A 16,889-nucleotide genomic window follows, 5' to 3' on the forward strand; every position below is an offset into this window, starting at 1 on the left:
CCTCTGGTGCGGAGGTGTTGAGTTACCCCTGTTCACCCGGCATCACCCCCGTGCACTCCCTTCTGCAGCTGGATTCTCCAAACTCCTCTCGTTCATCAGTTTAAGCCGTCTGATTGTGGCGTAGCAGCGATTAGAGGTGAGCGCCATGCAGAGGTTTTTACGAGGACTCTCCCGGGCAGAAGAGTGAAAGCTAATCTCGGCCGTGACTGTCTCCGGCCTCCATTAGGGCCCGTTAATGTGCGGGCACTGGAGACAGAGGGACTGGCGGTTTGTTTTTGTTTGCTCACAGTTGCTGGGAAATACACAGAGTAATGGGTCTGGGTGTGGCAGCGTCTTCATAAATGGGAACGGCTAGCGGGGCTGTCAGAGCAGTCAGTGGCTCGCCGGCGGTGGAGCTGCAACGTCCCCGGGACGGAGATTGGACAGTGAGAGGCTAAGTAGCTGCCACGGACGGCTTCAGGATGATGTTCGATCATTCGATGGGGACGTCGATGGGCCTTCGCCGGAAACCCTCCAGGGTGGAGACGGCCAAGAGATACTGGAGGGTGAGCCTGATATTCAGTGATGGAACTGAGCCGTTTTCTGTGTGTGTGTGTCTGTGTGTGAGTGTGTGTGTGTGTGGAGCTGCCTGTGTGAGGGGGAATGCATTTTGTATGAAATGTGATGAGCATGTCAGAGAATATAAAGTGCATCACTGTGAAGGAGCTTTGTGGTTGATAGCAGGGTCACATCTCCTCTGGGGGCTTTTTCCTGAACTTGTAGCATGAGATTCAAACATCAAACATAAAGGAGCTTTGGATTCAAATTAAAAGACGCGCTCGCTCTCCCTTCACATCTTCATCTCTTTACCTTCAGCTGTTACACCAGGTTATCAGCAGGAGTACATCTCCCTCAGAGCTTCACTGTCCCGTCCCGTCTCTCTGATGAAGACGTGTCCCTATCGCTCCCGGCAGATCAGTGTAATGAGCCTGTTGAAGACCAACTTCCAGTCCCTTTGAAAAGCTGCTCTCAGGGAAAAGGATCAGGATTCGTATCCCTCAGATCGAGCTCGTCTCAGAGTTCTTCTCAGAGTTCGTCCGTGTCTTTAAAGGTTACCCCGGGGGGGGGGGGGGACGAGCCTAACGAGACACGGGGCCGTCTGCAGCTCGGCCCTAAATGCTACCGAGGGAGCTCGGAGCGGCTGCTTGAGTCCAGTCAATACCAGGCTCCCCCAGGACGGTGGCTCTGAGAGGGTAAAGACAAACTCTCTCTGCTCTGAGCCCAGCGGTGAATACAGATCCGTCTGCTCGTCACAATGAAAATCTGGAGTTCAATCAGAGGCAGCGTCTGGATCCTCCGTCGTCTCCCTTGTTTTCTTTTCATCAGTCCCTCCACCACCCGGGAGTTTTCTCCTCACTTTAATCTCTATCCCTCATCGTGTGTGCACAGGCTAAACTCTCCCCAGCTCGTACTGTCGACCTTTACTCTCCACTGTTTGATCTCCAGCACGTAGCGCTCCACCCCACTTGACTCCACTCGGCTGGGTGTGGATCTGGGCAGGTCTGCACAGACTCTCGGGCTCTTCCTCCCGGCTCAGAACCTTCAGCACATCTCAAACGTGAGCTGTTAACGTTCCTGTCGATTTCCAAACCTGAGGAGGGAGATTTTTATTTCATGAAATTGACCCTCATAGATCTGTGGAATATTTTCTGATGCAGAGATGAAAATACAAATAAAATCTAAACTCCTCTTCCTCTGATTTTCCTCTGATCTGAATTGATGGTTGTATTCTGCTTTAATATATAAGATAAGATAATCTACAGGTATACATGTTGCCGTTTCCTTTTATTAAATCAAAATGTCTGTCTTTTAAATTTAAATTATAAACTATTGTTATATTATATGAATAAATATTCACCATCTTGCCTCTATCATCATCTCTTGACAGTTTTTCTAAATAACTTTACCCTCATGCATTATTTCAGAATCCATTTTTCATCCTTAATAGTTCAGTCCGTTCTTCATGCCACGTACTGTCTTTATATTTTTCCCTTTAAATAAATTGGACGATTACACCCTGTCCGAGGTTTTGACTGGGAAATTGCTGAAGGATGTGAGAATCCATAGAGAGAGAACAAAGTCTGGTTAAGGATGTGAACGAGCTCTGATGTTCACACGCTGCAGCGTCTCTCCACCCGTCTCAGTCAATCCACCGCAACATTTCCTTTTCTTATCATCACACATTAACCTCCCGCTGTGAACATCTTCACAAGCAGAGGCTGTAATAGACAGTGATCAGCAAAGTCCTTTCCCCTGTTGTCAGATCGAGTACAAACTCCCAACATGTTTGTGATTCTGATGTTTCTGAAATGAAATCAGACAGGGATCTTGTTCTCTTCTGCATTTCTTAAAGTCAGTGAAGTCATCCGGGGGTCAGTGGAGTTTTCTCCTCGTAATCCCTTGGAGCGATCGTGGTTCTCCACTTCTTCCCTCGTTCCCCGTCTAAGACCATCTTCTGTTGTTTTCAAAATCACGAGCTGTTCCGAGGTCGTCCAAGTTCCATTCCCCCGAAGTTAGCTCTTCCCCATCATAACGTCAAACCAGTCCGGGGCCATTTGGTTTGTGTGTGTGAGCCTGTGGCAGCTCCCTTCAGAAAGTAAAGCAAGAAATGTTCTTTCTGTCCAGTGTGTCCATCAGTATTTCTGTAACCCTGAAGATGTCAGCTCCCCCCCCCCCCCCCCCCCACATGAGAATCTGCTGGTTCAGTGTCAGGCTGCTGGTGAGATTAGATCCATTTGTCCTGAAACTGAAAGGTTTCTAGTTCAGTCCTGCTCACAGCAGCCAATCTGTGTCAATCAGGAGATGGATCCTTCTGGAAAAACACACTTACAGTAGCACAGGCATTTTAAAAGTCCTCACTTTTTGTTTCATCTTGTCCAATTAGAGAAATAACTGGGTTTTCTTAAGCTGCTTTCAGACATAGAGTGGACTCTGGGGAACCTCTGGAGAACCTCTGGAGAACCTCTGGGGAACCTCTGGAGATCCTTGTACGCATATGTCCGAGTGAGAGCCTCTGGACTTTCTGCGGAGCTTCTCCAGGCTCCAAGTAAAAACTCCTGAGAATGTCCAAAAAAGCCGATGTGAGAACACAGCAAAACAAATATCTCAAGATGAAAAAGTGGTGCCATGAATGAAGAGGAGAAGGGGGTTAGAGCGGTCGTCCTCTAACCAGAAGATCGGTGGTTCGATCCCAGTCTTTCCCATCTGCATGTTCATGGGCAATAACCAGAGACCCAAATTACCCCTCATGGAAACAGTGCTGCCGGTTGCATCAACTCTTTCCCTTCAGATAAAACAGGAACAAAATATTTTTCAGATATTCTGTAGCTTGAAAAGCTGCATTTTTTTTTTTTTTTCCATTAGAGTATCACAGACTAATATTCTGTCAGATAAACAACGTATTCTGCAGATGATCTGAGATCCACTGATTTGCAATTCCAGCTTGTTTTCTACCGGTCCCCCCCCCCCCCTGATGTGCGCGCTCTATGCACGGCTGCTCTCTGTAATTTGACGGCTGCAGAATGCCCGGCAGTCTACCTTGTACCTTGTCTTGTCTTTTTTCATCAGCTCATGAAACACGAACAATACAGTTTTCTTCCCCTCATTTATCAATCCCCCCCCTCCCTCCCTCCCTCCCTCCTCCTCCTCCTCCGCTCTCTTCCTCCCCTTTGCTCTCTTTCTCCATAACTCTCTCCATCTTTTTGTCGGAGCCGCGGCGCTGGCAGGAAGGTGTTATTCGTCTGATTGGAGGAAATCTGCAGCAAAGGCCACGGAGGTTTTCAGTTTCCTCCTTTTTTATCTGAGCTGGAGAACATGAGAGTGATATCACTGCACCAATCGGGAGGAGATGAGCAGATGTACAAATACAACACACATCGTGGGTTCAACATCTTCTGGTACTTGGGACTTGTTTTAGATGTTCTCTTGTGGTTTGGCTGATCCCTCCTTCTGTCCTTTTCGATGCATTTACACTTGAACCTTCCTGTGCAGATGGAATAACCCGACCAACATGAATTTACCTATTTGTATAATTCACCTTGTTCTAGAAACATCCATCATGATTCAGCTGTAAGATGTTGTCTTTCCTCCTGTTTTGAGCCGAATGGCCGTAACTCCGCTGGGACCTGTCTTAGAATTTATGACCGACATCGACATGGTGCTTTATGGCCTCATGCAGTATTTAAACACGCTGTATATTCAACCTCACTCGGAGGATATCGCCCGATAAGGAAACCCAGACCCATAAGACAGCGTCTGCGGGTATTGACGGAGCTGGAACCACGAGACAAACCTTTTAAGATTTCACCTTTTGGCTGCGCCGCTGGAATCTGCCTCTCTCTCTTTCCCTGTAAGCATTTTGAATCCAAGTCTAGTTTTTAAAAACTGTACTTATACACCCGTGTGATTTTACTGCTTTCCTCGAATTGAAGTCACTAAAATCCACTTACTGCTGCTGCTGGATTACCAAAGGTCACCGTGCGCTGCTCGGCTCTTCTCTGGAAATGTTGTGCTGAAGCATAATGGAGCAAAAAGTCCAACAAATACGAACCAGTGCCTTTAAAATGTCTTTGAAAAAGACCATAAACTCCAATGAGTCATATGTTAAATCGAGCTTATGCATATTTCCCTCAGCACAACAACATGAGTCATTTCAGATTCGCCCACCTGCTGCTCTCCGTGTATTTTCCCCCCAAATAACCTTTTTTCTCGTTCTCCAATTAATTCCAGTCTCTTTATATTTCTCTGCTGAGCTGATGTCAGGTACAATGAGCTCCAGCTTGAGAAGCATTCGATCATTTGTGTTTATCACCAGGTTCCATTGTGTGAATGTAGCAGATTAAAGCCACACAGGCTAATTTTCATCTGCAGGTTAACGTCATCTCATAAACATTAAAAAAAAAGAATCCAATAACCTGAAGGTTGCTGGTTCGATCCCCGGTTCCTCGAGTCTGAATGCTGAAGAGTCATTGGGCAATGTGAATGGTGTGTGAGAGAAAACCTGCTGTGTGTAGACAAGATGTGTGAATGTGTGTGTGAAAGGGAGAATGTGACTTGTACTGTAAAGTGCTCTGGTTAAAAATACAACATGTACCATTTTGATGCAACATGTTCAAGGCTGAGTCTTTTAACTGATTGAAATGTGATCTTATACTGATCTGTGTTCAGCTGGTAAGACCATAATCTTAAAGTGAGTGACATGAGAGTGTTAAACAGCAAAGAGGAACCAGAGTGACCAAGATATCATGGCTCTTAAAATAATTTTGGTGATTTCCATTGTACATTTGCTCTATTTTAAAAGTTATTTACATCCTCAACTTCCTGAACTTGCCGTTAAATTAGTTTATGTTCCCTTGGACCGGTTAGTGACCTCGTGATGAAGACTAATGTGAAGAGACAGGTTGGTGCTGCTGTGAGTGATATTGCAGTGTCGGATGTGAGATGAGGTGGATGAGGTGGATGAGGTGGATGAAGTGGATGAAGTGGATGAGGTGTATGTCTGAGTGAAGAATAGGATCAGTGCATCCCCCTTTATTATTCATGAGCTGGAGACTCTGGTCACTGCAGAGACATTTATCAGAGGGCATTAGAGGGCTTCTTCATCCTCGGAGCAGAGTCACGTGTGCTTGTAAAAACCTGGAGAACCGACTCTTCAGAACAATGTTAGTGTCGGATTTTTACATTCGTGAAATATTGCTGGCTCTGGGCTTTTCAATATGAGTCCTCATCCCCGTGTGATGTCAAAACTCAAGATTTTGTGTATCTGCAGTATTTTGTTGCTCAGATCTGAAGAAACAGCTCAATATCTTCTCTTCACGGCTGGAGGGCAGAATTATTTTCACTTTCGCTAAATCTACTTGAATATTTTGATGTTTAACCACTTTGTTGTTGGAGATTTCAAAGTCTGCTTTCAATCTTTGATTTGGTATAAAATCAGCTCGGTTAGTTTCAGCTTGAAGTCAAAACAAGAAAGTGATTTACTGGTGTTCGTTCGTAATTGACGTTCGTTTCAATCTTCAGAATATTGTTGAAGCCGCGCTGAATCCAAGAATTATGAATCATGTCTGTGTGTCTGAAGAGTTATGAATCTGCTCTGCCTCTCAATTTGAGAATCTGGGGTCTGATAAATGTCAAAAACAGTTCCATCATGAGTTCTAAGAAGTTCAAGGTGGTATTTTAAATAAAAATATTAAATCTCCAGTCAGATGAAAAGGAGATTAACAGCTAATCCTGACATTTGAAGAGCTGGTTATCAAACCAGGCTCTTAAAACAATAAACACCAGCAGCCTGATAGCCATACATTTAAACACCAGCCTTGGACGGAGGTCTTCATTTGTCCGTCTCAAGGCTTTGTCTTTTTTTATTCTCTTGCTCAAGGTTCCCCTATATAAAAGTTTTTACCTCTTAGTCCTCGCCCTGACTCATGAATGTGAAAATTGAAGTAATCATTAATATAATTACGGCTCAACATTGAGCCTGGGAGACAGTTTCCATGAGGACTCCAGTTCCTTTTCAGTGCATATGAGATGCTGAGTGGTTTCTGTGGGAGTTGTGGTCTCCCACAGTCTGAGACGGGATGTTGAATGGGATCGTAATCAGAGAGCTGCACAAATAAGACTCAGGATGTGGAACAGGGACATTTCCTTTGATCTTTTTGAGGAGACGTCCATGTTTTTTTTCCCTCCCTCTCCTTTTTGTTAAAGCGCTAATGAGATCCTTTGTGAACGCGGCGTGATAATGATGAGCGAGTCTCTTTCTCCCTCTGTCGCCCAATAACCACCTTTGATCACTGCGTGTTGATTCTTGCACGGCTCATTTCAAGAAATCAAACTCCCCCTCGCCGAGCGCGTACTTCTCAGATGCTCAATGTTCTTGTGAGTGTTTTTTGTTTTTATTATGATGCACAACCCCCCCCCACGGAGCAGCGCGGGACGTGAACGCCAGGAAGTGATGAACGCCTCCCAACACAGATTTCAGGGGATCTACATCTAAGTTATCAGTGCAGAATGGATTATAATAACCACAGCGTTGTTAATGTTTAATGAGAACCAAAGAACACATTGGTTTTATTGTAATCTAAAATGGTTTAACCCACTGCGGGTTCCTGCCACACCGAGACCTAATCCCCCTGTTTGTATGCATGGCCAGGCTAACTTACAAGAGAGACCTTTTATGTCCTGATCAAATATTCATGTTATAATGGTTTTGGATGAAGAGGTTCATTCTGCAGAGTAACGGAGCATTTGTCTGCTCCACCGCCGCCGCTGCCATGCCGCTCTATGAAAATTAGACAATCTGTGGAAAAGTTAGAGGAGATATCGCACAACATGTCGAGATCACGAATGTCGACACTGCGGCTCGATGGGAACAATATTCGGAGAGGCTGATCTCGTTACACAACACCGGCAGCCTGGTTGGATCTGCACAGAGCCAAGCACGTGTGTTTGATGTAGTTTGCTGTGGTTTTGACTCTTCAGGCCGCCGGAGTTCACGTCAAAGCTCTCGTCAAATGTCAGCGTCCTCTGGGGTGAAGTGGGTGTTCGGTGCAGACTGGAGCTCTGTGGGGGGGGGGTGTTTGGAATCTCTTGGGTTCAACCTGAGAGCTGAGTCAGGCTCTGATTGGAGGCGGCTCGTTTACTTTCAATGGGCTGATGTTGTTGGAATTGCGGGTCCTTTATTTCTCCTCTGTTGCGTTGTGTGTGTGTGTGTGTGTGTGTGTAAATAGTGTGTGTGTGTGTTTGTAAATAATGACGACATGAGAGCTCCCAAGAAACGAGTCCAAAACATCTTGTGCTTTGCTGTATTATAGGCGATAAACCCCTGCCTCCTCCATGTTAGTGGATGGGACATGATTTGGACAAAAGTGTTGTAATGTTGTTGAGTCATGATCTGTTGGATTTTTTTACACTGCACGTGCCTGAAATCGGGGGAAAACATCCGGCTTAGCAGACATCATAAGTGCAAGATAGCTTCATTTATATCTGGGATATTTTATCGATATATGCAGTTAGTAAATTTACGTTTTCATGTGGTTGAGAAGTTTAATTCCCACAAACTTCCTTGAAGCATTCCGTAGAAGTTAGCATCGCACGTTAGCACAAATTTTAATTGGTTGTCATAAAGATTGAGACAGAACCAAGTAGCAGCCGCCGCCACAGATGAGCCCTGAAGCAATATAAGTGCTCAATAAGTGTTTTTATATAATTATCTGAATAAGCTTCACATAATAAAATCATCCTCTGAAAATAGTTTATCTCTCGTCCCTTCCAGGCCGAAAAGACGTCTCAGTAAAGTTTGGAGCTTCCTACGGCAGCAGAATGTGATTCTGCAAAGTTTCCATCGTTCAACACATATAAAACAAAAATCATTAAAACATCTAAAGAAATGTTTTTGATGTGCCAAAAACCATCCCTCTCTTCTCCATATGCTCCAAACAACTGTCATCTCTTCAGGAGCGTCTTCGTCAGATGGGTCGTTAGAGCTGATGAGCAGGAGAAGCTGCTAGCGTGAACCAAGGTGGCATATGCTGCGGAGGAAAATGTATTTTAAAGAAATACATACATTTCAAAACCTTAAAGCAGAACAGCACTCTAATGGTCGATTATGAAACGGATTTAAATTCACTAGATCCATATTTTTGTTTCAATCAACATCAAATCGCTCACACTCACAGATATCAGCCTCCTGAACATGTCACATGTTTCTCTTTAATATCCATAAATTATTCCCTGAGAAATACATGAAAACATAAAGAAACATCCTATTTCACGATGCCAAAGAAAGTAGAAGAACAAATATGCACCAGAACTTAAAGGGTTCTCACGTGACCCGTGTTCCATCCGAGTTCAGTGAGGATCTGTCCGGTAGTTTTTGAGTAATCCTGCTAACAAACAAACAAACAGATGATTTTATAACCTCCTCGCTGGAGGTAAAAAAACACTTTGGCCTCAAGCCGCTGTTCAGTGAAGTTTTTATATCGAGTTAAACTCTTCTGCAGCCGTACGACCTTTTCAACACCGGTAACAAACCTTCCATGGACCGTTTTTTAATAGAAAAACACACTTTTAAAAAGCACCCAAACATTCGAACAGTGAGAAATATGAGTTTCCTCGACTCCTTCTCCGCTCTTCTGACCTCCATCGTCCACCGTCCATTCATATTGAATACAAGCCTCTTATCGGACTCACACGTTGCCGAACCTGCTGTAGCCGTGCGACCGCCGGTGTGAGAGCGGGGGGGGGGGGGGGGGGGGTGTAGGTCAGAGCGCGAGGTCCCGGCTGCTGACTGGGCTGCAGCAGATAACAGCAGAATTAGCCCGACAGCTGTAAAGGCCTGTTGATGAAACTGCGGTGAGGTGATAAGACGGTGACCTCAGATGGGCCGAGAGAATGTTTGGGGAGAGGGGGGGGGGGGCTGTTGGGTGGTGGAGCTGCCAATCCCGACCGCTCCCCCCCTGGTGATAACAGGATGTGGCTGTTCCTTGTTGGAGATGGAAGAGATGAGACGAATGGGACCGAGCATCCTGTGTGAAACGGCGATGGAGGATTTCTCTCTTTCGCCTGCGGGCCGGCGATCGGGCGGTGTCACGTTGGCGAAGCGGCGCTAACGAGGAGGAAGCATCAGTTTTCATCTGAGAGCTAATCCACCGCCTCTGTTTACTCCGGGAATGTATCTCCACTCTGATCCTCTGAGCACAGCTGCAACCGGAGCGTCGAGGGTGTGACGCGTTCGATCGGCCTCCCAACAACGCCATTAGGCTCTCGTTCTCTCTCTCCTTCTCTCTCTCTCTCCCTCTTTGGCACCAGCAACCACTAATTATTGCTCGCTCGCCCTCCTCCTCCCAGGGGAGAGGGAGATGGACTTCCTCTGTGTCGCAAAACTGGGCAGATTATTCTTTCTCAAATCTGCGACTGGCTTCGATTCAAAAGAGACTTTTTTATCCTCGTGATTAAAGTATCACAGCTGCCTGATGGTGTTTACATAATGACATCAATGATAAGTTGTCGTTGTCGGGGGTTTAAAGAGGAAGGAGTGTGTGCAGCCCTGTACAGGGACAGTTGTGTGTCGGTAGCTGGTGTTTGTCCAAAAGTATTTTCGTCTCTGATGTAAGCGGATGCCACGGATGGAGTTTCTGGGCACAGACGTGTAAAAGGCCCTCAACCCCTCTTACAAAGACTTATTATCATTTTGCATCATTTGTTTGTCATTTGCTTCTCTTTTTGTGTATTTGTGGTTGTTTCCTGTCATCTTCTATTCATTTAGTGTGTTTTGTAGTAGTTTGTATTCTCTTTGTGGCCTCGTTATGATATTGTTTGTGGTCATTGTGCATTTGTTTCTTGTCTTTTTGTGTCTTTCTTTAGTTTGTCTGTCTGTTTGCACTTATTTTGAGTGTAGATTTGTGGCAATTTAGTTTGTTTGTGTTGATAAATTACCTGTGACCCTTTGTACGGAGGCTTTGACCCGGGTCTTGTTCCTGTTTGGACCCTTTAGTGAACCATCCATGTGTTCTTCTCTGCGTACAACCCGGTGCTCCTTCCAGCTGCAGTCACCCTCCTCATATCCCTCCTGCTGCAGGATGTGGAATCAGGTGATGCATCAAATCAGGATTTATCTCAACATTAATTCCACGGTAGGGATTGATGCTATAAAAGCGGATCCTCGCAGAAGTTTATATTTCAATCACTGTTTGCCGAGGAGAGAAGGAGCAATAGCACGACGGTGCATGATGTGATGGAAACACAGAGACGGAATCACAGGGGCGTCAAATCCGAACCCTTCATGTGGTAAATGAAACTCAAGAATAGCTTCATCTTTTTCACACGCACCCCCCGCCTCCTCAAAAAGAACCCAGTCATTATTGTGTTGTGTAGTGTTGTGTAGGATGGGAAGCGTTCAGTGTGTCCCGAGCTCTCATGTCCTCCCCAGTGCCCCTCGTCTCTGCAGCTTGTATTTCTGCTCAGCAGGAAGCAGCTGGGTCTCACAGGTCCTCATGGACACTTTGATCAGCCGACCATGAGCTGTTCTGATTTCCCTTTTGATTTGACAGGCTGCGCTTCTCCCCCCCCCCTCCACCCAGTAGCACACCTTGCTCACTGACACATGCTGCGCCTTGTTTTTTTTCCCAGACTGTCATCCGACGCCGACGCTGAGAAGAGACGTCCAAATCCAGCTGAAGGTGTCATTTCAGTTTCAAATACAGTTTTCTGATTTATGGCCGTCATCTTCCCCCCTCTCCATGAAAGCTCAGACCTGCCAGACTGTGATGTGTGAAGCGCTCTGTGTCACTCTGTCAACATGCGGTAGAGAAGTGGCAGGAAAAACACTTCCAGTAATTCTGGGTCTCTGGAGTCAAAACGCTCAGAGGGAAATATTTGCCTTTTTTTTTTATGTCATTTTTATTTACATAAGAGAAGATCAGCAGAAAAGTGTCCCTGTTATCCATCATGGATTTTTATCTGTGAGACAACAAATGGAAACTCCAGGTTTACACTTGTTTCACCTGAACTGTAGCAGCGAGGATAGAATAGAAGCATATTTCAGAACAGAACACGGACACAGGAAGTTGCTCCTGCATCTCCTCCACTGAAGGACATTAAGATGGAGGCCAGAAGCAAACATTACAGCAAAAACTGCAATAACAAGGATGTTATAATAATAGACACGGGATAATTGGAGCCTGATTCTAGGCCCCAGTCGTCTTTCTCTTGTTATCAGATTCCTTCCTCTCCCTCCCGATGTCAGGCTTGGCTCCAGTCCTTAAGAGACTCGCCCTGCCTGCCGGGTCCGATAGTTGTTGCAGAATGCATTTGCTCACGAATCCGTTTCAAGTAAATTACTTTGCTAGCTCCCCCCCACCCCCCACCCCGCCGGCCAATCGCAAACCCTTCTGCAGCTTGTGTCCCCTGCTGGGGGAACAGTGGAAGGTCAAGTCATCCACCCCAGGCAATCAAGCGGGCTGGCCTGTTGCTTCACAGGAGGACGAGAGCTGCCGGGGAGATGGAGACGGCTGGCAGTCACAGCACCCCCCCCCCCCCCCAACCCCCCCCCTTCACCGCCTCAACTGTGTTTTCTCCTGCTGCAAACAAAGCAGGTCATTACCTTCAATTACTTTGCTACAGAGCAATTAAGCATCAGAGAAAGACGTGCCTTCACCCTAGATCCTATCCAGCAGCCTTTACCACCCAGTGAATGGCTGCTCAGTCATGAGCTCGGCTGTAAAGCCTCCATTAAATGTTACGTTCTGTTTTGAGTTTTATGACAAATATACGGAGGAGATCAGAGCTCGTTTTCATTCCTTCATTCAGGGCAATTTCCTGTCATTCATTTAGGTCAGGAATCAAAAATATGTCATAAATTACTGTCACATAAATGCCACATCAATTTCCTCAGGACATCATGAGTTTAGTGCCCACGCTGTGAAAATGCTCCTGACGATAGGGGACATTCAACAAGAGGCTAGAGACAAGTTCTGTGAGGATTTACATCTACCACATTGCTCTGTGGTGCTCCACGTCCAAGTCCTGAATCAGATCATCTAAACTATCTCAAATACAGATGCCACCATCTCTCACTGGTCATTTGAAGCCAGAGTCTGTGTAAAGGTAATTAGGGATTTGAGCCCCGGGATCAAAGCCCTGCTGAAACCTCTGCTCGACTTATTTTGAGTCCGTCTCAGCTGTCAATCACGTTTCATCATCAGATAACTGATATTTATATAGATGTTGGATGTGTTGTTGCATCAGTTTGAAAATTATCTCCTCCTCCCCTGAAACTCAGATGTATTTACTCTCTTGTTGTGTTTGTGTGTGAAGCATCAACCTACTTTGAAATGTTGTGCTTGGATGAAACCATGTGACATCATCAGGCTTCAGGGTCTCCATAAGATCCAGTATTTATTTGTCTATACTCTCTCTTTGTGCTCTGGTCATTTCTTCAGTGGTTAAAGCTGAGGACCTCTTCAGTTGTCAGTGCTGCACAGAAACTGTCGTCCTGAATGAGCCCATGTGTTTCTTTACAGCCTGCACTTTATAATCAACTCCATTCAGGCAAAGTCCTTGTTATTAGAATCCACGTCGGCCCTGTTACGCCCGGGGCCTTTGACATTGAATCAGAAAAGCTCGATAATAAAAGGAGTGATTTTCGATAACGAATCTCCGCCGTCGAGGTTATTTGGTTTGTCTTTGTCAGGAGCCGCCCTCCTCGCTCAGCTGCTTATCTTCTGTCTTAGGAGACGAGAAGTTTTAATGAGTTGTATTATTGCCTGCTTGCTTCGAGGAGGAATAACCCCCCCCCCCCCCGTCTGCAATCTCGCCTTTTAATATTTTCAAATCATCCTCACCTCGTGGAGAAGAAGGCTGAACGTGAATGAGCCACGTATCTGGAGGACTTCTGTAATTACCTCTTGAATCAGCCTGTGATCTTTGCTGACTTGTCCCATCATCAAAGCTCCGAGCGCAGTCACTGACTTTTAAATCTAAGTGTATATATATATATAAACCTGTGTGTGTTCCTGGGGCTCGGGCAGGAACCAGTTTCCACCTTCACCTTCTACCCCCCCCCCCCCCTCCTCCTCTTCCTCCTCTTCCTCCTCTTCCTCCTCGTTAGTTAAAGGAAGTTAAACAAGGATCACGGCGAGGGCGGCTAGTCGTGCTTCTCGGAGGGATTTGTCAAGAAGGATATGGATTCCAGCTCCTGTGAAAGAAGATCTTATTACAGCTTCCCCCCCCCCCCCCCCCCCTCCAGGACCCTTTGTATTACAATTTCTTATTTGTCTCTCTGCAGCCCTGGCTCTCACATTGTGCATCTGTCAAAGGCCGTTTCCATCACGTTGCATGTCCGTGAAGCCTCTGTATCTGAATTTCCCCTGTGGCTCCGGTGTCCCACGGCTCAGGCACCTTGCATCATGGCTACAGGCTGTGGAGAGCGCCCCCCCGCCGAGCTCCACTCTCCTATCTCGGCGCCTCCGTGCACTGCTCGGCACCATTAGAAACCCAAGGGCACGGCTAACACGGCGCCGGGGCTCTATCGGCGACAGAGTCACAACAAAGCCTGTTTTCTGTGAGGAATGAGTCGACCGTGGAGGTTGAAGGAACGAGGGGCGGGCGGGAGATTGAGGCCGAGCGAGCGAGGGAGGCAGAGAGAGAGAGAGAGAGCCCCGGCGCCATCAAAGCACACGTGGCCCACTGTGACAAATGTTCTCCCGACTCCTGATTTATTACGGTCCAGAGACTGAGAGAGCAGCACCTCCAGAGCAGCTGTGGATAATACAGACGAGTCTCATTCCCCTGCTTTTAAATGTGATTGTCTTATGTGTTCTGCAGCGTGAGGCCGTGGGGGGGGGGGGGGGGGGCGCGGGCGTGATTGCAGTTCAACACGGGTCACTTACTCCATTAAGCCCCCGTGAGTCATGTTGAGGGAAAATAGCATCTCAGTGCCTCTCTGAAATAAGGAAGACGCTCACTTATAGAGGGCTGGAGTCCCAGCTCTATATTGCTCTGTCGAGCAGAGGAGTAAAACTGCTGAACCGCACAGTTTGGTCTCTCACTGTTTATTGAATAAGCTTTTAATGGAGCACGGTGCCACAACGCTGGACCGCTTGCATATAATTAAGAGGCAGCTTGTGTATTGTCTCTGTTTGTGCTTTATCTAAACTATATTTCAGAATTCAAGTGTATCTGCCAAGGAGGTTATGGTTTATACTCCAGGGTTTTCTTTGAAATCTGCTGTTCTCCAGATAAAGGACGATTCACCTTCACATATGAAGCAGCAGCAGGACCAGTTGTTTTGAACCTTCTCCTGTCGGTGGTGTGATGCTCTATAAAGAAGTTGTTTACTCGCAGCCCCTCGTCCATGGCTGGATACTTTTAGTTTTGAGTTTTGCTTTTATTTGAAAAGGAGCATTTATCCAGTTTTTCAAAAGGAGGGAAAGCAATTAGAGGAAAGTGTGGCAGAGAATACATAAAGAAGAAAGTATGATTTGCCGCAGCAGTGATGTGGTTTTCTTTGTGCAAATTTTTTTCCACTTAATCATCTTGTGACCTCTTGAATTAGTGCGTTTCTTGATAAAGTGCATCTCAGGTCCTCCAGGTTGTTTTTGCAGAGGTTTTGAAAATTTGAAAATCAAAAGAGAAAAAAGAAAAGTCACTATTCTGCCCTCAAAACTATTTATTTATTTATTTCCCATTGTAAATTTAATAACCTGGATGGAACAGAACCGAGAGAAAGTTTTTATTTTATTTTGCCAGTCACATTATGGTTCCATTAATATCAGATTCAGAACAGCTCGTGCTGTCAAGACACTCGCGTTGCTCTTTCTTTTCTTTGTTCTTAGCTTTGCTTTCCTGTAGCTGCTCAATTACTGCGTCATCGGGGACAAGATGTTCCCTCTTGACATTTAATAACAGACGTGTTCGGTCTCTGCTACATAAACATGCTCATAAACATAAACATGCTCATAAACATGCTCATAAACATGCTCAACGTGAAAACGTGGGTCGGAGAGAAGGAGATTTATTTAAGTCAGGCAAAGATACGATTTTAAGAGATAACTTTGAAGGAGAGATCAAACTTCATATTTGTGTTGAATACAAATATTTTCCTCAGAATTAGTTTCCCTGTGTGTGACCGGCCGCTGCTGCTGATGTTTAAAAAGTCTCTCAAATTACACTTTAAGATGAGATGTTCACAAAGGCCATGATTCATTATTTACTAGATCCAAATCTTTATAAAATAACCTTATTATTCAATTATCAATTATTTACAATCACTGGATCTTATTGTGTGATGATAATTTAAAAAGATCTTATATTCATATTCAGAATGTGACCTTGTGTTTTCTTTGGTTTATGAATAATAGTCAATTTCCTGTAACACTACTCTCTGCTCTTCTTTGTCTCTAAAATAAAGCTTGTTACATAAAATAAAACCCCGGTGACCTCATGTAAAGTTCAGCGAATGCAAAGTATATAAAGTTAAAAACACAAAAGTTTTCAACTCTGCAGTAGAACAACAACAGGTCATATTTATAGAAAGTAGTTTGAGTAGAAATCCTTTCTGCCCACATCACTTTATGATAATCACACGACCCTAATGACGTTCGATGCCGGTTTCAAAATCGTTTCCACTCGGCCTCGGTCCTCACCAGCTCCTGCTCAGAGGGAGAAAGGTTCATCGAGTGGTTGTGTGTGTTCTTTCTCTCCAGGTTCCATCATCTCGGTGAAAGGAGTCCGGGACGTGGAGCTGGATATTAAGAGTTGTGTCCGTTAAGTGCTGCAGGAAATCCATTCCAGCACTGTGAGGCTGTCGATGGCGTCTGCACCAGAGCGGGGGGGGGGACGTGTCCTCTTCGCCTGTTGCTGAAATGCGTTACAGCGCGCCCCGGCCTTTTAGCACTGCCCTTAAATGTGTTTGCTGGGCTATGGGGTATTTGGAAGGGTGCTATTACTCCAGGAAGTGTTGGTCCTTGAAGGAGCGATACGCTGCTGAGTCAGCCTCTTCCTCGGAGAATCAGGCGACACACTGTTGTGGCCGCTTTGATTGCTTTGATATTTGTCTCCTCTGGGTTTGGACGTGTGTTTCCTTGTCTTTCCACACACTCTCCACACACTCAGGGAGCTTTTATAGGAAAATGCAGAACACAAAGCACAGACTTGAAGCGACAATGTGCAACAACACATCGAGTGTGCGATGCAGGCTGTCATGACAACAGAGCCTTTGAAAAGAGAGAGGACGTCCACGCGGCACCTGTTGAGGACATGTCATTAACATGTGGTGAGGACATGTCATTAACATCTGGTGAGGACATGTCATTAACATCTGGTGAGGACATGTCCTTAGCATCTGCTGGCACCGG

At 45.7% G+C, this 16,889-nt stretch overlaps 1 protein-coding gene across 1 annotated transcript in view; it reads left to right on the forward strand.

Annotated features, from left to right (window-relative positions):
• Positions 1-423: 423 nt before the first annotated feature.
• The window catches only part of LOC128425891 (dipeptidyl aminopeptidase-like protein 6), a 92,545-nt gene continuing 76,079 nt past the window's right edge, over positions 424-16,889 (forward strand). The window contains exon 1 of the mRNA XM_053412729.1: positions 424-545. Coding sequence (XP_053268704.1) covers positions 462-545 — 84 coding nt within the window. The 5' untranslated portion in view covers positions 424-461. The remainder of the gene's footprint in view (positions 546-16,889) is intronic.

The sequence above is a fragment of the Pleuronectes platessa genome, chromosome 20 (genome assembly GCF_947347685.1).
Source record: "Pleuronectes platessa chromosome 20, fPlePla1.1, whole genome shotgun sequence".
In the NCBI taxonomy this organism is placed as follows: domain Eukaryota; kingdom Metazoa; phylum Chordata; class Actinopteri; order Pleuronectiformes; family Pleuronectidae; genus Pleuronectes; species Pleuronectes platessa.